At 39.7% G+C, this 25,260-nt stretch overlaps 2 protein-coding genes across 3 annotated transcripts in view; one reads left to right on the top strand and one right to left on the bottom strand.

Annotated features, from left to right (window-relative positions):
• Positions 1-768: 768 nt before the first annotated feature.
• cog6 (component of oligomeric golgi complex 6) lies at positions 769-22,852 on the bottom strand. 2 transcript variants are annotated; one of them, XM_069161193.1, is made up of 19 exons: positions 22,606-22,842; positions 22,317-22,460; positions 21,728-21,799; positions 21,433-21,491; positions 14,328-14,439; positions 13,272-13,354; positions 12,954-13,024; positions 12,079-12,172; positions 10,684-10,812; positions 8,021-8,112; positions 7,583-7,647; positions 7,375-7,466; positions 6,918-7,035; positions 5,963-6,094; positions 5,597-5,764; positions 5,025-5,132; positions 3,267-3,320; positions 3,095-3,174; positions 769-1,339 (listed from the first exon to the last, which is right to left on the bottom strand). In XM_069161193.1, the coding sequence occupies exons 1-19, from the start codon at positions 22,840-22,842 to the stop codon at positions 1,192-1,194; spliced, it is 2,058 nt and encodes a 685-aa protein (XP_069017294.1). In that variant the 3' UTR covers positions 769-1,191. The 2 variants fall into 2 exon arrangements, with proteins under 2 accessions (XP_069017294.1, XP_069017296.1); XM_069161195.1 differs by lacking the exon at positions 769-1,339 and adding an exon at positions 1,346-1,528 and having other exon boundaries at positions 22,606-22,852.
• Positions 22,853-22,925: 73 nt separating this feature from the next.
• LOC138205298 (LHFPL tetraspan subfamily member 6 protein) overlaps positions 22,926-25,260 on the top strand; it is a 42,813-nt gene continuing 40,478 nt past the window's right edge. Inside the window, exon 1 of the mRNA XM_069161196.1 lies at positions 22,926-24,060. The gene's annotated coding sequence lies outside the window, so the exon portion shown is untranslated. The remainder of the gene's footprint in view (positions 24,061-25,260) is intronic.

The following is a 25,260-nucleotide window of genomic DNA, read 5'->3' as shown; positions in this document are numbered from 1 at the left end:
GAAATGCCGCCTCTCAGGCCAGGGACCATAACAACTGGGAGGATCAATACTCACTTATCTTTACAGTTTCTATGGTGTTTTATTGGCAATTTTGTTGCCTGGGTGGCATCACATTTTCAATGATATGAAATTATATGTCATCATGTCCCAAGTGTCTGTTGGATTGTCCATTTGTTGAAAAATATTAAAAAAAAAAAAAAAACACCAATGGGATCAACTGTACTGTACGCATGCTTCTTTGTGTCTATTTGGGATAGTTCTTCTGAGAGTTCAGTTTTGGGGATTTTGGAGATATGTATGTCATACCTTTAATTTGAAGGAGTATAACAACAACAACAACAACAAAAAGTTGTATTGGATACAAAAGATCTCGTGATAAAAAAGTTTTTTTTTTTTTTTTTTTTAAATACTTGCTATGCAAATAGGGGGAAAAAAACCCCAAAAAACAACCTTCCCTCTTCTAACACTCCATAATTTGTTGTAAATGGCCAAACATTCATGTGAAAGATCAAATTAATGGTAAACAGCTTATCCAGTCTTAATATTGCCTTGCATTCTCATCTTAGTCATCTCAGTCTGCCGAGAACAGTGCTTTGAAAAGCCAACTAGGATGGTAAGTTTTTCCATTTCATCCCGACTACTCACAACAGTTGAGATCCAAATAAACATTACGTCTGTACTGAAGCTTCTGAGGTTTCCACCATGGCATTGTTGTTGAACTTTTCCTTACCGCTTTCAAGTGTGAAAAAAGACAACAAGCCTCTTCAATTCGAGATTTCCTTTTGTTTTATATAATGTTCAGTATTTTCAATTAAACAAAAAGAAAAAAAGACTTGTTTCCTGTGATTACAGAAGGGTACACGGTGTGAAAACAGACCGAAAGGAAAGAGACATATATGCTTTACAGCGAGAGAGAAATTGAGTGCTTGCAGCAGTGAAAGTAAATGCATTATATACATTTAATATTCTTTCCTCCTGGCACACGAGGCTCTATTTACAGACATGTTCCTTTCCGAGGTCAATGACCCACAACCCACATTTCCCAGAAAGAACCCCACCTACTACTACTTTTATATACATTACTGTTATTACACTGTACAAATTACATGACTCTTTAAATACCTGCAGGCTGTCCACCGCTGGGGCTCGCCTGGTGTCACTGAGATCAACCGGGTGGGACAAAAGTGTCTCTCAGGATAGCAAGGTCTGTACCTGCTGAGGGGATCTGGGCACCAGGTTTTCTGGGTCCCTGTAGACATTAGATGGGCTGGTCAGAGCGGTGTAAACCTCTCCATAGGCCCTGCACACCAGCTCTGTTGACTGACGGAAGATCTGCTCCCTGCACAAAGAGATAAAACTCTTGGTTCCTTGTGCTTTCTGATCAAAGTGTTAGTGGTGAATGCTGCTTTTAACATTTCTAAATTGGACAAGTAAAGCTATGTTGTAAGTAATCAGTGATCAATAGCTGAAAAAAAAAAAGTCAACCTCACTTAGATTTTTGTTGTTCAGCGACCACTCTGTACCCCTTCTGTATCAAAACAGAATGACAGTATGTGGTGCACACTGCCATCTATGGATACATATTACAGCATTGAGGCACAAGAAACAGCCGAATGCCACAACAACACAAATTACACAATTTGTATTCCTTTATATTATATTATATTATATTATATTATATTATTAGTTAGAGCATTTTGAAATTATTACGAGTATATTTAGTTTTATGGGTTTCTGGAAGAAATTTACTGATGCTAGAGTTATGCAATCAAAATAGTATCTTTGGCCTTAAAGTAGATTTCTGTTGCTTATTTAGGTACTGCAACTGTTTAGGTCATAGATCAAATGTTTAAGTGAAGTCATGCATACAATGGTTCCAGTAATCTGCTGCTTTGCTTTGTCTTACACAACAGTAAAATGACTTAAACAGGTTTTTGAGTGTAGGTTTAAAAGAACATGACATTTGAAGATGTGACTTGGGGTTCTAGTAGATTTTGATTGCCACTGTTTTTTTAATATTTAATAGAGTCAATTAAAACAAGACAATAATCACATTTTATTTTAGTTGCGATGCTTTTTTCTTGTTTACGTAAATATTGATTTTACTTGGAACATTTTTATCTCTTATTATTCCCCTTTTGATTTTGTCTGTCATCTTAGTTCTAAAGTCAAAATTATTTTACCGTTTTGGTGCGACACAAACACAAAAACAGCATGGGGTTTATTTAAGAACAGATAGCGACCACTTCTCGCAATCGGATCATTATTGAAGGATTCAACTCCTGGACTGAAGAGCCCAGAGAGTGGGCTCAACGACATAACAGGAGCGCCTCAGTTAGTTGCATCCAACTCGAGCTCCTGAGAATCAATATTTTTAATTAGTCCGCAGAGAAAATGGTACCACAGTGCCGTGTAATACACCTTACTCTGCACCAAGTGCACTAACACAAAATGTGAAACGACGGGAGCCTAAAATCACAATCCCATTATTTGTGTGCTCCAGGAGTATTTTCAGAGTGCGGGCGAGTGTTTTCGTGTATTAAGGTGAGCAGATAGATGTGAGCGATAGCGGGAGGGAGAGAGAAAGACAAAGAGGGAACGAGTGTGAGAGAGAAATGGACCAGAAGCTAATTAATGGCGTCCTCCCCATCAGTCCTCCCATGTCCATTAATAGAGAACATTAACCTGAGGTACAGAGTGCTCCTCAAGCCTGCTGCACTTCCCAGTAAACGCAACACAGAAAGCCTTCCGCTGTTGCAGCTGAACTGAGCTAAAAGCATGTGCATTTTCTGATCAGTAAGACCAATAGCGACGGTTATGGTTACCGGGCTCTCAATGCGGATTGAGCAAAGTCAGATGCAAGCGCGCTATGCATTTAGTCAGGTGTTTTGTTTGGAGTAATGATTGTATTTCATTCAGGAGACAATTAAATGTTGATGCTCCTTTTCTATTTTTAATACCTCTAGTCATGCTCTTCACCCTGTTATTACCATGTGAGAACAGTTAGCATTTCACTAAAAGCCTGAATACTATAGGTGTACTGTTCTTTATGTGAACGGAGAACACATCAATCAACATCGGGACAGTAACTCACTTGATGGCGGCACTCAGCAGGAAGTTGAGCTGTGGCATCAAAAGAGTGTCAGGTGACGACAAGTACCGATCAAACTGGACCTGTTGCGTTGTGTGCGAGAGGTGCGACAGGCGATCATTAATCATGTATCTGCAGGTAACTTAGCTCTATTAACACACGTAGCATAACTCACCATTGCTGCTTTCACAGATGAGCTGTCCATGTTGGGGAGGAGGGACAGGGGACCCTGGGACAAGAAGTGAAAACAGCCGTTAACAATCTAACTCAAGGTCACGGTGTTGAATCTCATCACTAACAAAGGTCAAGGGGCTGAACTCCTTCGTTCACTCATGTATGCATGCAGCAAAGAAAAGATTTCTTTTTGCTATTTGTCTATATCGCCCCCAGCAGCTGCTAAAAATCGATGAAGGCAGTTACACAATAGTATCTGAATGAACGATGTTACCTCTGGCCAAAAATAATTTATAACAAAAAGACATTTTCATTTTGTAAGGCTGTCTTCGTCCAAGCCTTAATGGAAAACAGAAAGATGGTTTATATTCAGGCTAAATGTTATAATCTAAACTCTGACCTTATTATAAAATGGCAGATTTATGTCAGTAACTATAACTACGTCATGCTGGCCTACTTATTAAATGTACGGTTGGGTTGTTGTAGCTAATCTTAGTTTAATTATGTCAGATAACTCATAATACAAATTGCAAACATTTTAAATTTAAGTCAGTAAGAATAAATGGGAGATGTCTGGTTTTATCATTCAATGATTGATTCAAAGAGATATATTAACAAAAAAATAATACTCCTTTTTGTTATAATAACTAAACTTAGACACGTGTATATTGATTTGAGGACAAATATCCATCCTACATTCTGATGTTAACTAGATAAGAGTTGATACATGTCTGACTTGGTAAACACAACAGCAGGTACATTTAAGGCAACTAGCTGTAACTGATTATTCAGAACGGTAACATTATGTGGAGCTTGAACGTCTAAATTGCCAACATTAAAACCAGCAAATAGAAGCCAGTGCAAGGTTCAAAGCGACAGTGCAGCACCTCCAGTAGTTTTATGGGGAATATGGCCACATTAACAAACATACTACGAGCCGATCAACTCCTCTGCTACCTACTAGCCCTGTGAACAGTATTGTTTTAATCATTGTTTTCTTGTTTCTCACTTTTTCATTGAATGAAATCACAGAAACATGTGACATAAAATAGTGTGAAAGTAACCATCCATCCATTATCTATACCCACTTTATCCTGAACAGGGTCACGGGGGGAGCCTATCCCAGCCCCTGAAAGTAACCGAAAAAAATCTAAAATAAACTCCTCGTCAGTCTGTGACATCTGTGATGCCGTCACGTGTAAAGGCCTAGACTAGACTTTTAAATAGACAAACAATAAAAGAAAAAGCCAAGACAGGCCACCCGGGGAGAAAAGTCGTCTGCAGAAGACTGACAGTTTGTGATTAAGCTTTGCGTTGGGCAGCAGCAGCAGCAGGGTGTGGTTTGTCCTGACATGACCCAGAGTTAAGACTTGCATGCTAGACCACAACTATGGGTCTCAGTCATCCCAGTGGCAAAGGGTTTTACAGAGAGGGAGGGAAGGCAGTGGGGCATCAGCACAGAATAACACCTTTATTTTAATGAAACAACCTGCCTTTTCTCTGAAAGTCTGATAACAATGCTATTATGGCCTGACGAAGACATTGGTCATGTGGTAACCATAGCAATAGTGAATAGTAAATTGTAAAACCTACAATTACAGAGAGGTCGTGTAGACAATGCTGCTAAGGCCTGTATAATATGAAAATAGAGGACCATTAGGGAGTCTAACAGGAGAGATGTTAAAAAAATAAAAAAAAAATCCACCGTCCCATAACTTAATGAGCATGTGGAAATGTATTTAAGTGCTCCATGCGAGACCTGTTCAGTGCTGTGCTGCTGGACACAGCTGTAGATGTAACTCAGTCCAGCTCTAGTCAATACGTAGGATGCCTGCTCGTTGATCAGAGTGTCAAGGTGAGCCTCGATCTGAAAAATGTGGGAGAGAGTGGTTTAAAATTTGAGTCCAAGCCAGCATTGTGAACCAATGGTACTTGTGGTTAATGGAGAATCACTGTCCCATTGATAATGAAACCTTTACAGGAGCTCTTATAGTGCTCAATAACAAAAGATGTGCTATAAATAGATGGTGCATTTGAACATGAACAACAATAGATGATGCATCCCCTTTATGAGCCAGCAAATGTAACCTTTTTAATAAAAGATTTGGCTATATGGATTATAATAGAAAAGAAAATAATAATTAACAATTTCTAATGAACATTACAGACAATGTGACAACTGCAAGCTGAGTCTCTAACATCAGTCTTTCATGATTCATTTTCTCTTGTCTAACTAATGTGTAGTGTCTTATTACATTGATGGCCTGATGAATTAAATGTTTCTAAAACTGAAGAGTAGAATGCTTTATTCAGTCAAACATTAAGGCAGACCTGGAACTCGAGCATCTCAAGCCTCTTGTCAGTGAACTCAAAGAGAGCCAGCGTGGTCTTCATGACGTACAGAGAGTTGACCATGTAGGTAGCCATGTCAGCCGTGCCGAGGTTACTGGCTGACACAGTACACAACTGCAGGAGGGGATCCAAGATGCAGGAGAGCACCTGGGAGAGACAAAGTAAGACAGAGCCTTAAGGAAGGAGTGAAACGGCTTTTTGGTTTCTATGAACAGATGCAGAAAGAAATTTAAAAAAAACCATTTGCATTTAAAAGAAACAGTATTTTTCAAAGAACAACAATAAAGGTAGCTGAATTTCACCTGTTTTCTTATCCTGATCACATTGAAGAAAATGTGTGTTTACCTGAGCAAAGTCAGCCTGGCGTGCATCGAGAGGAACTACGGAGGAGTCGTGGGAGGCCAGCACCTCCCTGAGGAGGGAGAGAGTCTGAGTGAGGGAGGCCGTGGGTCCCAGGTCTGCAGGCGGCAGCTCCACCTGCACGGGCAGACGGGGCCATAAGGCAAGATATAGGAGATGGCACAAACAAGCAAAGTTACACTTACAGAGGGTAATTGTGTGTTGGCTATAGCCTTCACAAAAACAAGTGATCTTATACCATTATCAAAGCAAACAGATCTAATAAGCAGCATAAGGAATCAAATATACAGCTACCGCCTGCTGTTAGTCTGAGCCTCAGTCAGAAGAGCTTTAGTAATGAAGAGGGATTTGATTTCATTGGCCTCTGGACACAATGCAGAACTGAGCATGGCCACCTTTGCCCACCTAATAGAGCAAATTATGAGAAGGCAGTGTTCCTGACATTAGCTGGAATCGACACACAAAACCCTGAGGGCCTCCAATTTGATTAACACCGAGCTACAGGGATAATTCTTGTAACTGCTATTGATCAGCACACAGCCAGAATGTAATGTGGAAGAGCTTGTGCTCGTGCTGAGGTATATTTGGATACGAATCTAACTAAATGGTAACAAGTTTGCAGTTTCTTGGCAACTAGTGCCATTTTGATGCTGTGGCCAGCACAAACTGTTTACAAATGTAAGTGCTTCAAAAATAGCTTTGTTGTCTTTTGAGGTTTTAGACGGAGAGCTAAAATACACAATGTGTATCCAAAGAGTGCAGTATTGAACTTTACTGCTGTCATTTAAGCATTTTATGAAGGAACATTGCAAATTGTTCCCATTTAAAAACAAAGTTTCTTCCTTTATCTATTTCCTTTGTTGAGGGTGTTGTTTTTCTGGTTTTTAGCTTTTCACATCTTCACATGAGAAAATAATGTGCAAAAAAATCCTCCTCCTACCTTGTCCATAAGTCTGCTTGCATGAAGACTCAGGCTGTTGAAGAACATCTTTTTGCTGAGGATGTGCATCTCCTCAATGGTGATGAGCAACGAGGCAACACTGGTACCAATGATTGAGCTGGACGAAGTTCAAATAGGTAGTTCAGTCAACTTATTACAAGCTCAATTATCTTTTCTCTATGCTTTTTGTTTTTTTATTAACAATCCATCACACAATGTATACAAAGTCCAAATTTAGCAACTAAAAAAGACTATCCAATATATTAAAGTGACACCTAAAGATAGTGCAAGAAATAAAAGGTATTTATATTGTACTTTTATATAACAGAGAAAAACAGCAAATTCCTAAATATGCAAAAACAGAACCACAGTATGTTTTGTTCCAGTGATATTTCAACCAGTAAATTCAAACTTGAAGTCATTGTGGACTTATTCCATGGAGAAAAGTTTGAAATACCAAATGGTGTGATGGTAGAACTTCAGCAGGTTGGACAGCTTGTAAAGCAGGACAGCACCTGGCTCTGCCACTATAACCTGTTCAATCCGAACCTGAGGGACACATCAGTAACACAATAAGTGAGTACATGAGAAAAACATGCCAAGACAGTAATGAACAGACAATTTATCGATCTTTAATAGTTTTTAAAACTAATGTGGTTGCCCACTTTCAGCGGCCTGCAGACTCCCTCTGTGATGTGTCCAACCACCTCCTGCATGTTCTCCTCCACACCTAATTAAAAAGAACCCACACAAACATTGTCAGGACTATTTGGGATTGAACACATTTTCAGGACATTATATATATATATATATATATATATAAGCACATTAATGATTACAGCACTGATGTGCACAATGCTCACTGACAAGAACATAAGGAAACACCATTCTCAATTCATTCTTGTTAGTCTGAGGTAGGTGACAGTAATACCATCATTATAAATTAGATAGCACCATATAACTATACAAGTACCTACTGAAAAATGCTAAGCTTTTTCCAAGTCAGCTCTCACATGATGTTCATAGTGAGATGATAATGAAAATGAACTAGAACACTGAACGAGATGATGATGCACAACTGCACACTGTGTGAATTACCCTACCTTGCCGAGTGACTTGTTTCAGCAGAGCCTCTAGATGCTCCTTCTCTGAGGCGGTGGCTTGGTGCAGCCAGGCCAGCATGTCCCCAACGTACCTGGAATGGTGACAAAATAGTATTTTACTATAGGGGTGAAGCCGAGGGCTAATGTTCCCATGCTGGGATCACAGGCACGGTTCAGTGTTTCACTCCCCTCAAGCACAAACATTAAGGGCCTGATTTACTAAAGGCTTGCGTGTGTAAAATCACATGCAAACTCCACACCACCCATAAAAAAAAATGTCCAAGCAGATCTACTAACGACGTGCAGTGAGGATTGCGTCTTTCAACTGTGCAATTTAACACACGTTGTCCATTTTGCGTGTTTGCCTGCATGCATATGTAATATTGGGCGTTTCTGCATGAAGGTGCAAAATACTGGGAGGGGAAATGCAAATAGAACAATTTAGCACTCGCAACGATATTTACTAAACCTGAAAGTAGAAATGGGAGAAGTGATTGCGTGTGTGTTTTAGTATGACTGGAAGGAACATATTAATCCGGTGAGCACATCAGGGGAGATGGTGTGCTGTCACAGGTACTGAATAAGGCTCCCGAGCACTCCCGAGGCATACATGAAACTAATTCACCTGCTCATTACAGAAAGAGCTGAACTTGCTGCTCAGTGTTTGTTAGAGGATCTCATCCACCGGCCCTCCGCTTTTATTTGCCGACGTTTTATTATCAAGCCTTTATTTCGCCTTTTTGTTTTTCCCACAGTATTGACTTTCTTGCTTATAATCTCCTATATAGCGTTTTGTTCTTGTTATATTTGTATTTCTTAATTTCAACGGGATCAGATTTCCTTTTCCTTTTGCGGTCGCTCTGTTTTCCATTGCTGGAATCACTTTAACGCAGGCAAATCCCTAAATTAAATACAGTGATTTTCAGCTGATATCAGTGACCCAAATCATTCGCAAAACGGGTGCAAAATAAATGTGCAAACGTTTGGAAAAAAACACGCAATTTATTTGAGATCTTAGTAAATCAGGCCCCGTAACTTCTGGTGTTACATAAGGATGAAAAAACATCAGGGTGAAACTTTACCGTGCATAAGTCTCTGTGTGCATGCGTGGGTCTGTGCACATGTCTTTCTATAGTTGTGAGGACCAATTTGAACTAAAAACGCTATTAGGTTTAAGTTAGGGTGAAGCACTTCCTTGTGATACTTAAGGGGACAGGAAATGCATTATGTCAATGAGTGTCCTCACAAACCTAGAAGGACATGACTGTGTGTGTGTGTGTGTGTGTGTGTGTGTGTGTGTGTGTGTGTGTGTGTGTGAATATATATATATATATATATATATATATATATATATATATATATATATATGCGTGTGAGGACACAGGGAGGTGAGAAAGAACTTGATGTTCTCAGAACTGCTGATGCCTCCTATAAATTGATGGCTGTTATTCTGAGAAAATCTCTCCTTTGGCTCCTGGTCGCAGAAAGGAGAGGGAAGAGAATGTGGTACAACAGGAAACAGGCCCACTGAGACACTCTGCGATCCAGGAGATATCCAACATGTTCCTGTACCGGGTTTTAAAGTAAAAACTCTGGAGAGTAAGGTACTACACATCTGACTGATTTATATTTCAGGTATAATTACATATACTATTATATAGATATATAATTCAGAGTACTTAAAGGCATAGTGGTGTTTTTGAGGAACTGCACAGTATTTCCTGCAATATCATTGCAATATCACGTCAAATTACACAGACACATTCTGCTGAATTCTTTAGTCTTAGAAAACTAAGAAATATATTCCCAAGAAGCCGCAAAATTCAAATAATTGCAAAACAGTTGGGCACTTTTTAAAACACAATATATATCATATTGTGAAAAGGCTTTGTTAGCACGAGATCATTTTTTTTTTATTCTTATCCATCATGCGTACCATCAGGGAGGTATAATTCTGGTCCCCAATTCATTCTGCAGCCCAACAACAATCCCAATCATAGAGGCAGAATGGTAAAACACTTTCTTCAGTAACAAGTAGAACCAGGAGTCTTGCAACAGATCTTTTGGTCCCTACGGAGCCCTGATCTCATCATCATCATCATCATCGTCATCATCATTACGTCAGACACTCAGACAAACAAATCCACAGAAGAACGGAAACGGAGTTCTCCAAGATGCTCCAAACAACTTACCTGCCAAGTACCCTGAAAAACTGTGGGCAAGTGTACCTATAGGAGGATGTGAGCTGTTTTTAAGACAAAGGTTGGTCCTACCAAATATGAAAAGCCTTTACCCTTTACAGTGTATGGTATATTTGTATTCCCCAGGTTATGGGCACATGTAAACAGGAAACAGTTGGAAGATTTGATATAATCTACTTTTCATTATTAAAGGTTAAATCAGTGACTCCATAATTACATAAATTACAACGTGTGTTTAAGGTCCACAGCCACTAATCTTTGGAGGTGTATAAACATGTAAGGGGAGATGCCCTTTTATTTTATAGAAATCAATTAATTGAATGAAGCATATCTTCAAACTTGCTGAAACATGAAAGAAGTTGAATTTTCATCAGAACTAAAGTTTCCTTTAAGATCCCAAAAAGTAAACATTCATCTCCTCGAGAATGGAAGCATTAAATTACAATGGGATTGGAGATGTACCTCATCGGGTCATGGGAATGCATCTCTATGGGGCGGGGAGTTCCTCCTGGCCCACCACGGGTGAGGGCGTCGATGAAGCCTCGTACCACGGCACACCTGCGTGCAGTCCCAAACTCATCCAGAGTGTACCTGACCAGACAAAAGACAACGAAGGCACCATTCAACACCCAAACTTCATGTGAAAAGACAAAGGCCACAGTGTTGTTGTGTAGACAGTGTGTTGTGGTCAGTTGCTAAGATCAACAATGAAGGCAGCTTTTTCCAAAAGGAAAGAGTCTGCGGTTGTTCTGACGACTCAGCGGTGGCAGGCTCACGGACAGACTAAACAGAAGATAGTGCTGAATTCAGATCCCAAGAATGCTGGTATCCACTCTCCGAGCCTCAACACAGCCAGCCAGAGCATGACCTTGGACTTTGTGGGCAGAGACAGGTGCGTTTCCAAGAAAACAGGACAGACAGAAGGAGCGCTTGCCTTGAAAACATCTTCACATGTAAAACTTTCATTTATTAATTTCCCATGTATCCCCAGTTTCAGTCAGTGATTGTTATTGAGTCCAACCCACAAGGATCTGGACAATAATCAATAATACGTTAAAGTGCAAAGTCTCAGCTTTAATTTGAGAAGGTTTACATCAGTAATATGACCGTGTGGGAGATGATTTCCAAAAAGTAGACTCCATGCAGAATTACATGCAGCAGAGAAAGAGAACGAGAAGACTGCATTCTTGAAAATACTTATGCAGGTTTTGATGCACAATATTAATGATAAACTAATACAAAATAAAGGAATTCAATTGAATGATTGAATTAATTTAAGAATGAATATATTTGGATTAATTCATGCAAAATATACTTAAAATGTGTGCTACTAACAGCGTTTATCCAAAATCATGTAGACACAGTTTGTCACAAAGCTGACAATGTTGTATTTTTCTGTTCTTACCTCTCCTACTGGCTGCATGGTGGTGACATTTTCTGTTGCTTCAGGCTGTTTACTCTGTTGTTTTATAACCAATAACCTCTTTCTTTCTCTTTCCAAGAACACAGTGACATTAATGCCCTGAGCTCTCACTTTTCACTTGTGACTGCCCAAAGCAGACAGTAGAAGAATGAGACGCAGAGCCTCACAGTTATCGGGAATTGCTACAACTTAAGTTTGAATATATAACGCATCTGCGCCATTAATACATGTTTGTAGCTATTTGGCAAAGATGTACTAACCAAGTGGCTCAAGACATTTTAGGGTCTGGTTCTCTATTATTACTATTAAATTCCAACAAATATCTCAGCTGCATTGAACTTTGGTTCTGGATATTAAAAAACATTTACCACAACACACAAGCTGGCGTACGGAGAAAGGGACAGATTACACAGTATGTGAATGTATGTGTTTACTTGTAAAGGACAGGGCGGTCCTGTAAGGCTTCCATAGCTTGAGTCAATACAGGGCTGATATCACATGTCTCCTGGGTCAGTCCTCGGCATTCATCTATGTGGAAAGAAGGAAAACAGGTCAAGAAATGCCTCTTTGTAATGACAATGCTTGTGTTATGCTCCACTCATTGTCGCTTAATGTTACAGACCACTGCAACTCTGTTGGTGTCAAGCAAATCACAGAATGAAGAACATTGTCAATCATATTTTCTGATGAACTTTTATCAAGAAGTCACCGGGTTTGCTTATGCTTCATTCAATACAAGCAACCGATGCACAGTGGGCCGATCTTCCAGACAGTGGTGACGCGCCACTATTGTTGAATTTACCTAATGCTGAAAATAAATGTCTTTATTTAAATTGTGCAGGAAAACTTAAGTAAAAATGTTGTTCCCCCGACATTTGGTCTTTTGGCCAATCCAAACCACAGCAAAATCTAGCAACTTGTAATGTAGTAAATCCTCTATATTTTGTTATTGTATACATATGAGGTTTTGTTATCTAAATAGTTTCCATTTTGATTTCAATAACAAAACACACAGCTAGGCTTTGGAGAATTTTGTTTTCTGGCTTTCTTTTGGCAGAGACGGTCAAAGGACATGACTCATACGTGCCCTCGAATGTGTCCTATAAACTCTCCCCGGAAAGAACAAAGTTTTGGAAGTGAATAGAAAAGTAAATCGATTCAAACATCACTGATGAAAACCAACAAACAGACATAGCCCTTTAATAAGGGACACGTGATTCATTTGAACAATATGCACTTGTCTTGTACAAAGATGGCAATGGTGAGTGCTCAGTGCGCTCATGATCGTAATGCTGTGCACCATACTCACTCTGAGCCCAGCGGTAGAGCTGCTCATACGATGTCTCCTGTAACACCGCCATCTGCTCCATGATCTCTAACCTAGAACAAGCGCACGAGCCAGGACCACAAATTACATACTCATGACCTGCAGCATAGTGTCAAATCCAGTGACAGTGACGTGAATACCAAACCCTGGATGTTGGTTTTTGTTTTTTTTCCACTTGTCTCTTCCACCTTTTGGACTCATAACAAATGCCATAAATTTAACATGGAGAGTAAAATCTGTGCAAAGCGCACTTGGAAGTGGAGCACAGAGTAAGAATATGCATTTAGATGTGCACCTTACCCTGCGGTTTGCTGGTTGGTTCGCAAGAGGATTTTCACATCCTCATGGATGTGCTTCACCCGGCTGAGAGCTTTGAAGAAATCCTGGGGAATTTAATAACACATATGAATGCATTATGAGCATAATAGGTCGCACAACTGCAAAACTAATTTACATTTTTTTAGGAGGTCTGTTACAATCAGAGAATTTTAGTTGGTGACTAATTGTCATACAAATAATTGCAATTTCTATTTAATGTCTTTTCCAGTTCATTTATTGCCATTATTATAGTATGTGCCTAATCATACTTTAAGAATACACAGACACCTTATGAGGAGGAACAGCCATTTAATGGCTCTGGCCTTTGCAACTAAATCCATGATGGTAATATCAATAGCTGTAGATATGCGGTTGGTCAAATAATAAAAGTTAAACGCTTTCAGATAAACAGCTGATACTCCTAACCCCCCACTCATTTGTCAAGAAATCATAGCAGAAGTGGATGTAACTAGATGACGTCATTAAAACAGTGCTAATATAAAATCTAACTCTGGAAACCAATTTGGAAACAGATGGAAATATGACATTTCTGTTAGTTTAATAGTTAGTTAATGGACACGATTCCAAAAATTATGCAAAATGATTGTTGTCAGCTTAAAAAGATGAAATTAGGCAATTCTGTAATAATTGTGACAGGGTTAGGCATGATAGAGGACAGCCTTTTTTAAACAGTTGTGCTGTGTCATTTGCTCAACATAACCCTACAAAAATATTAAGATCATTGATGTATATTTTAGCAGTTAAGATGGTGTACAACATTTACTTCAAGTGACTTCAAACTTTTGGTTAATAAAATCGACATCCTTACTACACATTAAATGTTGCTGCAGCACAGATGAGAGATCACACCTCAACCAGAGGATGTGGGTGACGGAGCCTCTGGTGAAAAGGTGATCAGTGGTGGTAAATGAGAGCTACAGATCAGCCAAGCAATAAGCTGCAACCGAAACTGAATCCTCCCATTCTGTTGGTGCCAGTGTGAAGACTCTTCACATGATTTAAGTCAAGTGAGATTACCTCAGTAATGGGTGCATCCCGAGCCCCTCGCAGTGTGGCCTTCTCCTCATTAGATAGCTGGAACTTGGCAAGGAAAGCCTGAGCAACCTGAGCTCTCACCTCCAGGCGTTGACTGGGGGGGAAGAGATAAATGTTGTAATTTCCTTCACTTGCCATTCTTGCACTGTAATATGTTTCCATGAAAAGTATTTTCTCCTCATACTGCTTTGTCATCGAGTCTTTGTTCTGTTGAGCATTTGCTTGTCTTGAAATAAAAAGTGCGGAAAACTGGGACATTATATGCTTTAATGTATTTAATTTTTTTAAACAGTGCATGCTGTCAACATGTTGTAATGTTCAAAGTCCTACACCAGATGGCAATCACACTCCTCACAGGCATACGTTGCCCATAGTGAACTGAGAGTGGGACAGGGTCGAACACAGAGCAAACATATCATGTGCAGCAGACCGAAAATAAATATCAGAGGAAGACCAGAGAGACAAAGATAACCCAGAGCCGGATACTGGCCAGGTTTTGTCACTATGAATAAAAGCATAGCGATCGCTATCAGTGTCACTATAAGTGTCTCAACAACACAATAGTGACCATGGCAACTGCCCCAGTCGAACAGGGAACTCTGTCACAGGATAGCACAACAACAGCGAGTTCTCGCCCTGTCCCCGTCGTTCCATCCAAACCACCTCGTCTATTTTCTCTCACTCTTTAAGGAAAGACGAGGTCAGTAAATCAGCAGGTTATTTTGGTGGAGCAGAGGGACCCAACATTATCTGACTATTGTCTCTCGCATGGCTATTACCAGTGCTCAGCCAGCTGAAAGTAAAGGGTTGTAAAACTGTGACAGGAATGTATGATTGAGTTTTTCTGCGAGCCTCACACAGGAACTCAAGGCTTCTTTGACTTTTGTGTGTTGAAATTTTGATGCAGCACAGAAAGATGACAGATGGACAGATGGGCTGGGTTAAGAGGCGACTTCATTTCAGCTATTTCGCTACATCATAAACATTGTAAGTTTGCAGAGACACAGGACAACTGCCTTGATTTGAAAAGGCCTTTTGAGTTCCAAGCTTTCACTGCGGGATTAACAAAGGCAGTTGCTTAGTCTGGTATAAATATATGTAACTTTGAGGGCTGTGTATTGATTAATCTGGCAACACGATATACGCTTCATAATACAGGGGTTACAATTTAATATGTTGTAATATAGGAAGGTCGGCAATACATTATGATTTCTTTTTAATTCAACTTTAGGAAAACTGTCATAGAATATAATATTTCCTGCTATAGTTAATGCTATCACAATATAGACATTTTAGTTAATGATCATTTTTCTATTTCATTTATTTTGACCATCATATATTTGCTGCAAATCCTCCAAGTGGTGTTTGACTATTAATCTGCCTTTAAACTGCAGAAGAAGTGGATACAACCACAGGATGTCATTAAAGGAGCCCCAGTCAAACGTGAAAAGTGTGGAAACAGTGATGGAAATCTGACGTTTCTGTGATTTTCATGGAAAGGATTCTAACGAGCGTGCAAAATGTTTCAAACTAGCACAAATAATTGCCATCGGGCTATAGATGAAACGACGAAGTTTGGATACAAGTTTCAATTTCCTCTGATTCTCTGTTGCTGTCAATGCAACGCAATGTTTTCCCACCAAAAGAGGCGAGGTGACGAGAGCCCGCCCTGGATGATTAAACACCAGTCTGATCTATAACTTATATAATTGTGACAGGCCAGCGTAAACTACTTCCTGTCTCAGTTTACGTCGTTACGTTGGAGTGGAAAAGTCAAATAGGTGAAGATGGATTACAGCACGGTTATCTAGCGGCCGACGGTTTAAACACAAGACAAACTGAACCACTGTCACTGCATGTAAACTACTAAATATAAATCAATAAAGTTTGTGAGAATCGATACAGTATTGTCAGATGACATTTAATTCAGTGGGGATTTATTTAGTGATTGTTCTGTTTCTTAGATTTGGGAACTCTATGGTGTAATGTTGATCTTGATTGGGATTGGCCGGACTGATATGGTGGAAGCAGGTGATAAGGTCATGTACTGGTATTTGGGTTGGGAGTTCGGACATTAAAAAGAAGCCCATGTATTTCTTGACCCACAGCCTTAGTAAGTTGTCTCAAGAAACAGTTTGATCTATAGTTACCGCTGCGGAGTTACCAGCAAAAAAAAAGACAAAACAAATGAAAAAGGGGAGGAAAATGAATGAGGATTGATTGGAGGAAGAGAAAACACATCATGGTAGTAGGAGATGAAAAATTCAAACAAGAGGCACTCAAACACTTTATATCTCACCACAATTGCAATGATATATAAGAAACAACAAGCTATGCTAATGAGGTCATCAATTAAGTCAAGTGACGCATAAATTAGACAAATTACTTCCATGTGAATATGCTTGTCCTCAAGCAACACATGAGGAATATTAATGTGAAATCTGAACTATACCTGCTTCAAGAAATTTGATCACAAATATGTAAATGTGTGCAGCAAGCTTATACAAACACCTAATTAAATCATCTGTTCTATGGTACAGTGTAGAAGGTCTACCATTATAGGATCCTGAGGTCTTATCATCACAGGAGGAGAAAAGAAAAGGAATTGCACAACATCGAGAAAACAGTGTTGTTTTACTCAACGTCCCATGTAAAGTACACTGGTATGACCGAACAGTTTCATTTAAATGCAGCCCTTTTTCCCAGGGGTTCCCCATCCCTGATTTATTTTCTATGTATGGACATGTAGAACTTTCTATACTTGGGAGCAACAATATAGAAAAACCTTGCTCGCATGTCAAACTCACAACAAATTCACCCCGAGAAGAAAACAAATGCCCACAAGTTCCCACATCCAGGCCAAGAGTGACAGACTTGTTCCTCTAGGATGTAAATCAAAACAAAGAGACAGGCTGCACACGCGTGTACAAGGAGAGGCCAGGGGGGATTGTGGGAGCTCGCTACCAGAACAAGCGAGAGCAAAGAAACAGTGGAGCAGCGGGATCATTTTTTACAGTGCTGTCAAGACACGACACATTTTTCTCCAGACGGCAATCACTGAATACCACAAAGCGGTAACATACTTGAGTGAGTCGGCAACGTCACACTGCAAAGTCGAATATGTTGAGACTATGGGCTGGTGATGGTAAGTCAGAGGAAAATGAAGTCAAGGTTGTAAAAAGAAGAGTGAAATTAAATTAGATGCAGGTTATACGATAGGATTAAAAAAAAAAAATTAAAAAAAAAGTCATAGTGTGTCTGTCTCTTTGTGTGTGTCTGTTTGTGTGCGCTCAGAGTTTCCCAACTAGGCCAGTTGATTTTGTCTGTTCAAGCACAGAAATCGTTTGTAACACAGCAGAAGCTCATAAACAGCTCTGTCAAACTGAAACAGTGAAATTACCAGGTCCCACTTAATTACCTCAGAGCCAAGCTGATGATGCAGCGCCAAGTTTATAACTCAGAGCATGATCACAATGAAAGATTTACCAACCTCTCTAGCTTTTATAAAGAGTAACTTCAACATTTGATTCCTATGAAAAGATTTAAAGGGACGTTTTTATGAAAACTGACTGTTAAGCATACAAAACGAATGGTGACCAAGAGAGCTCTCTAACAAGCAAATGTCCAATCATATCACGCGGGTCGATTACCCATTAGAAGCTATCAGGGACCATTTCAAAGAATTGCATGGAAATGTGCCGTTCACAAAGCTGTTAGCTACGCACCAATAATCACAGCGTGCAACATCAGGCAACACAAAGGCATACTCATAGCCATATCCTCATTAGTAGCAAGATGAGCCTTAATAAGGCCTTAGAAATAATTTTACACAGGATGTAATTTACACTCTGATGTCCCTGATTGTTCTCTCAAGAGTTTCAGCACTCTTGGTTTATTAATGACCTACACAGAATACCGAGTACAAAATGCTTGGTATCACTGGGGGAAATGAGTAGCTCCCAAAAATGCAGGTAAAACTTAGCTGTGGTTAGTAAATGTATCTACACTTTGGCATGTAGCCAAGTAGACTTACTGCAGCTGCATGAGTGGTTCAGTAATAGCTAGAGAACTAATCCAACAGTCCATCCACTTCAGCTCAGGGTGCTCATGAGGTCACACCGTCAACAGAAACATCTCTTTGTGACATGTCTCAACTTGTTCAACGTGATATGTCATGCTAATGCGAAAATAACAGAGCAGGACAGGTAGGTATAGCATTAGATTTCATTATGGAACAACACACAACACCTACCCGGTGCTCTTGCTGACAGCATCCTTGCGCAGGGCGAGCCCAAAACAAAAGAGCGGCGTGTCTGAAAGCCAGCGAACAAACACAGGTCGTCTGCACACAGTGGCACAACTCTTCTACCCACACTGTAAGTAATCTGCTGCTACTTTCCGTTTCATTAGAGCTGACAAATGACACAGCGGCACTGGCAGATAAGAAAGCAAACAGTTGAAGACAGACCTCCTCTGCCAGGTAAATACAAATCAGGAGCATCTGCAAAGCTTTGAAAACAACTGTGCTCTCTCAGCAGAGCTGTCCTACAACATGTGAGATTATGTTGTACAGGTACCACGGCTATATAAAGTGTCAACAGGACAAAAACATTAAAAAAAAAAAGACAAAAAAAAAGACAGTGGCTTGGGACTGCAGAGGCTCGTGTGCCCTGAAATAGGCCTGACCAACAAGACTGGAGCGTTGCAGTGGACTGACTGGTGGGTGGCTGAGGGAGGACAGCTTGATTGCACACTTTCCGTGGCCGCTCTTCTGAGACACATTTCCCACAGACAAGGTCAAAGCCCAGCTTGCACTCACTATCCGATCTGACTGTGTGGTCATTGTGGATCTGCGAATGAAAATGTCACACAGACGGACAGCAGGTCCCGACGGGCCCCGCTATGCATGGAAAAAGACGAGGCGAGGGGCCACTGAGAAGGGCGTTGGTGTAAGACCTCTGACCGCTTACCTTCAACAAGAACTTCTGCACAATGGCATACATTGTTTTAATTCATTGCCTGCACGTGCTCACTGGTGGCTTTATCCCCACTGGTGGCTTTCACCACTCTCAGATTCAGAACTCATCTCCTTCCTCTTCAATACCCCCCACCTTTTTTTTTTTTTTTTGTCAAGGAGGTCCTGTAGCTGTGCCAGCGGAGCATGGAATTGCCGCAGTACATCACAGCTGTCAGCGGTGTCTTTTGCCAGAAATCTACATTATCTCCACCCATGCTCCTGCCTCCATGTCAACCTACAAGGTCACTGAGGTCACATCTGCCACAAATACTAATGAGCCCCACCCCACCGCTACCAGCGAACAAGAGCGGGTGTTTTATTTTCATATCGCTGCCAACACTTCGGGACAAATTTACAGATTAATGACACCTTAATACATTTTATGGGAAGGCTTTCAACCAAAAAAATGTTCATCATTATTCAAGTAGTTGTGGATGGGTGAGTGCCCAAGATACATTGTCTGTCTACACTTTGACTCGATGTCACGGTGAGTTGTGCATATTGGATCTGCATATCTAATAGCTCTTAATACGTGTTGTCAGCAAATCTCAATACACACACACTCAAATACAAGAACACACTGATGAGCTGCTCTCCAGCTGTAATAGTCTGGCTTCAATAAGATCAGGGAATAGTGCAGTGTAAACAGGAATCGCTTTGATGTACTGTATATTTCAAGGCCGAACATCACAGGACAACACGAATAAAACAAATAAAGTTCTTCCTTGATTGCTGCCTTCCTCATGCAAATAGCAAATAGACAACTGCAGACGAAATATTAATCATCCTCATGAATCATTCATCCCTCCTCATCAAAAATAAAGATGTGCTTGCCAGCTCCTTCAGGCCTGAACTAAATCTTTCTAATTTTCATGGACTAGAAATACAGTCTTCAGCATATTAGTGTTTTAACTTGAAGGGTCATTTCTATTTGTAAGAAATGTTTTAAATGATCAATATACCATTGTTACTTATTGAACTCGTTTGAATTAAAAGGGGAAATCCCCTTTGATAAATCCTGAAATGCAAGGACGCGCTACAGTAATATATTCAGCTAGGTCTGTGTTTCAAAACAACAAGTGTGCAATTAAAGCGTATCACTTGCAAAGTGGAATATGTCATGCCTGGGTCATTTTTGTTGAATTAAGAAACCAGTAAGAGTGAAATAATGGTATCTAGCTTTGAACGGATAAAAATGACACTTATGTCAGTGACAGACAGGCTTCCAAAATGAGTAAGCTTCAGAACGATGAGGGAAGAAATAAATGATTATTTATTATTACTACATTTCTGCAGATAGTTTATAAGTAATTTTGCCATACTATCTCCATAAACGCTTTGCATGAAAAGTGAAATGAGAGTTTAAAAGTTTACAGCCTATGTAATATGGTCTTATTTTATATTTTAGTGAGAATGCAGTTATAATTACATCATGAATAATTCCCACCCCAATACTTCACGTGAGCGAGCAATGTTCAGTACAACATTTGTTCACTGGGATCCATTGCAACAGCCCTACAATAAACAGTACCATAAATAGGTACCATAAAAGGTGGATGTTCATTAAATTATACAGTACAGTTTGTGGCTGTATATTAAATATCCATTCAATTCAATTCAGATAGCACCAAACCAAAGCAAAAGTTATCTTAATCTCAGGGCGCTTAACATAGTAAAATCCTCACGACTTGAGTACCTGTAGTACATGTATTAAGTGTTGTGAACTTGAAGGCATAATACCAGAAGCAACACCTAACATTTTGTCCTCCATGTAAATGGAGAAAATATAATTACAACTTTTATTGTTTTGTTTGTAATGTATCTTAAATACCTCATCCCGATACAAAAATACCAAACTACAGCCTCACATGTTGCAGTCGGGCTGAATTAACTCCAGACTGATAGATTGCATACGGTCAGACGGTTAGTATAATCTGTAGGCATACGACTGCAAAAATCAACTGGATTTACTGATTCCTTGTGTCTGTTTTAGTTCAAATGTATTTGTATAATTCAAGTTACATGGTTAACATTCACACACATCCAAAGATCTCTTTAGAATAAACTTACTTTTCTCCCTGCAGCTTGTTGGTTTTGACAATGAGGTCTTGAGTTTGTTCTTTTGCAGCCTGTGGAAGAAAAATTGCCATATTTATAAAAGACGGTTTGTTATCCCGTTAACATATTCTCAAAAGAAACTCAATTAATCACTTAAAGTGATAAACTGAGTTAGCCTTGACCCACACCAGACCAATAGCAAGCTTACGTGAATATATTACCCGTGACTGAATACTCTGTTTAGCTAAAATAAATCATTACACAGACAGAAGAATTCTCAAACATCATGCGGAGCTGATTGCCATACCTTTAATCTATTGGTCATTTCTTCACAACATGTGCTCATGTCCTGGACATCTTCATGAACATTTTCAAGCTCCTGTGTGACAAATCACAGTTACAACAGAACTGAGACACTCATTCATTTTCACGAATACAAACTCAAGAACGAGAGGTGTGACAGGCTGCCGCGTGGGAGGCGTGATGTGTCCTAACCTTTCAAAGTAATTAATTACATCCAGTGCGACAACAACTTCACGAATTTGGATTTGTGGAGACAAAGTACATGTTAGTAGACCACTAACATGTCAAATATATATACTGATGAAAGCTTACAAACCCACTTGAACTTAAAACCACATGTCACTCTGTGAACTGTAAAATGCACTAACTGAAAATTAGTTGACAAAGAAACTGCCTTTTTATGTACATTTTAAATATTTACATTAAAAAAAGAAATGTAAATGTTCTGTCTGCACAGCAAGTGGCTTATGTGCTGTGGAAAAAAAAAAAAATCCCTGCAAACAAGAATCACTGCACAAATGCAGCGCCTTGCTAAACCGAGGCAGGTCTCTGTGTCGTTCAACAGTAACGAACAGCAATGTCCTTTCTGTTACCTCTTTCACGTCTTTAAATATTCGCGCGAACTCCTCGTTGATCGCCAGACTTCGTCTCTCGATGTCCCCACGAAGATTTCTCCTGGTGCGCAAACTGTTCTCCGTGAAGAACACGGACAGCGCCTTCAGAGCCTCCAGCATCTCCTGCAAGCAAGGGAAGGATATTATATGTCGCGGCAAGTACAGTATCACCGAGAGGATGTCCTCTTGCAGGTCAAACATTGTCGAAATGTCTCGGTTTTGACTCTGTTAGCAGCCGGCTAGCAAGAAGCTAACTCTCCCAACGTACCTTGTCGTTGTCAAGTCTCGTCTCCAATATTTTATTGAGCTTCCTTGACAGTGGGTTATTGGGCTGAGAAAGCGCATTTGAATTCTGGATAGCGGTGGAGCTATCAGTTGAAATTTCTACTTTAGTATCAGCCATTGTGCAAAAAAAAAAAGACGTCCACGTCAACTTTTGGAGAAATGTTTTGGTCCGTTTGAAATTAACTTCCGGTCGGCGTCTCGATTCCTGGAGGGAAATCATACAACGTTCCGCTTCGTGGTTATTTGTTTCTATTCAAGTAAGTTACACTTTTTTTGGAGGTATTATGGCATTATGTATTCCTCCAAATTATTGCAAGTGATGAATAACATACGTCCTTAAAGATATTCATGAATTTAATTTAATTTAATTCATGAATATGCTTCACAATGGAGAGCAGTCGGTGCACATGTCCCATTTCCACTTAACGGGTCGACATTTATAAATATTAATAATAATTAACTTTTAAAGAAACAAGACAGACAAGAGTATAATTTAAAGACATGCTTTAGTCAGGTTGACTAACTTTCTTTATCTGGCTCTGCTTTCACACTCACACAGGAAATGTTTATCACTGAGGCAGAGCAGAGAACAATGCTGCGTTCAGGGGCTGTTGGCTTATTTAATTTTTTTTAAAGTTATCAATATCATTTAACACTGTATTATATATAACGATTAGACTTTTCATGTAAAAATAAAATCATAAACATTTTTAAATTACCATCTCATACGTTTGGATTTGAGTAAGTTTAAGGACCTTTAATGCTTTAAGTATTAAAGCTAAAGTAAATTTATGAAACTCATTGAAACCTTTAGTATCAGGACTCAGGATAAGGACAAGATTTTTAAATACCAATACCTGCTACATGGTTTACATACACCAATATTTTCAGCATAACACAAGGAAAGTTTTAGTTTCCGAGGTTTCGTGAATGCATCAGGAGCATGTAGGAACGATAGTAGCGGTGAGTCCAGCCCTTGGGTGGGGATTCGTGTGATTGATGGTCACCTCCCGAGAGTGTTTCGTGGCCTCGCCTCCTCCCCGCCCCCCCGCCCCCACCCCTCCCTCTCCCCTCTCCCTCCCTCCCTCCCTCCTTCCCTCTCTCACTCCCTCCTTCCCTCTCTCACTCCCTCACTCGGAGCAGGAATGTGGAAACAGGAGTTCAGTCAGTCAACGCTGCACGTTTCTGCACCTCACTGGAGTAAATAATTGATCACCTCCTCGGTTTGATATATTGATGAGGAGGAAGTGATTAGTGAACGGATTCTGCAGTCACTTTTTGGATTTACATTCTGAGGTCGTACGTGTTTCTGTGCTTCTTTTTTTTTTCCTCGACTGGAGAAAAGTTTGCTTTGAGACTCCACACAGCTGGAGTCCGCAGATGGGAACAGCGTCTCAGTGTCCACTGAACGCACCTTATTTTGGAGGTCTCCCGAAATGTAAGTTTCTCCTGCGTTGTTCTTTTTCTTTGCTTCGTTGTCATGATTTTTTATTCCGACAGTGTAAGCACTGCGATGGTATGGTGTGTTCCTGGAGGTCACCCCTATCGAAAAATCACGGCATGTTCCTGAGGTTTCTGCTCCTGCAGGGATTTTTAGTGTGTTTAGTACTCAACTAAATGTCCAAGTTCCAATCATATGGATGGTAATGAATTACACATACCACAGGCTATGTTTGTAGTTTTACTGTGTAAAATATCATGTTAAAGTTTATTATATGAATGCTGCTTTGCGAGAGAGTTAACAGTTTTCAAAATATAACTAAGTTCTCAGCAACTATGTCCAGTTGACTTCCAGTTGTTCTAATAATAGGCTACCTGTTGAGATATATCCTACTAGTTATTATATGCATATTAATGACTTAATTTTGTGAACGAGATTGCTCACATTCCCACAGCCTATGATAATAAATAGGAACAGCCTTAAACAAATAAACAAGTTTCCAAATGACAGCTATCTTCAACTCATCAAACTTGGATTGATTATTTCCTGGCTTGCATTCATTAGCATTTTTCTTTTTTTAATGTCTTAATCAATATCTCTTTACTATATTATTGATCTGAGTTTATATTGAATACCAGATTATTTGTGTTTAGTCTGTTTAAACTTAATTCATAATTTTAGCAATGGCCTTACAGAAAAACGGACCTAACTAGTCAACAATCAGTCACAAAACCTGATAAAGCTGTACTTGACTGATGGTAAATAGTAAACGGTCTGTACTTGTATAGCACTTTATCACCTTTCAGTCTCAAGGCGCTTTAACATGGTTTTTCCCATTCACACACTAATGAGACAGATCACCATGCAGGGTGCTGCCATCAGGAGCACATTCACACACCGATGGTACACCATCGGGAGCAACTTAGGGTTCAGTGTCTTGCTCAAGGACACTTAGGCATATGGACAGGAGGAGCTGGGTATCGAACCACCAACCTTCCGATTCGTGTTCAACCCACTCTACCGTCTGAGCCACAGCCTCCCATAATGACTGATGATCTTCCTCTATATTTTTTCTTATATTTCCATGTTTGTGATTCTTGTTATTGAGATATTCTGTTAATGATGCATTCACAGTGAAAGGTGAACAGATTACTGCTTTTCAACTCATCAAACTGTGAGTTTCCTTGTTGTTTGAAA

The sequence above is a fragment of the Embiotoca jacksoni genome, unplaced genomic scaffold (genome assembly GCF_022577435.1).
Source record: "Embiotoca jacksoni isolate LCO1_2020_lvr unplaced genomic scaffold, fEmbJac1.0.p SCAF_28, whole genome shotgun sequence".
In the NCBI taxonomy this organism is placed as follows: domain Eukaryota; kingdom Metazoa; phylum Chordata; class Actinopteri; family Embiotocidae; genus Embiotoca; species Embiotoca jacksoni.
The sequence above is the reverse complement of the archived record's forward strand: the minus strand, read 5'-3'. Positions and strand labels throughout refer to the sequence as shown.

What these genes read in the sequence shown, in the direction of transcription:
- cog6 (XM_069161193.1), bottom strand. Translation starts at nt 22,842, where the DNA reads ATGATTTCCCTCCAGGAATCGAGACGCCGACCGGAAGTTAATTTCAAA. An exon ending in AAATGACCAATAGATTAAAG is followed by an intron (nt 21,492 to 21,727) that starts GTATGGCAATCA and finishes TTTCTTCCACAG; the next exon opens with GCTGCAAAAGAACAAACTCA. An exon ending in GGGATGCACCCATTACTGAG is followed by an intron (nt 13,355 to 14,327) that starts GTAATCTCACTT and finishes TAAATTCCCCAG; the next exon opens with GATTTCTTCAAAGCTCTCAG.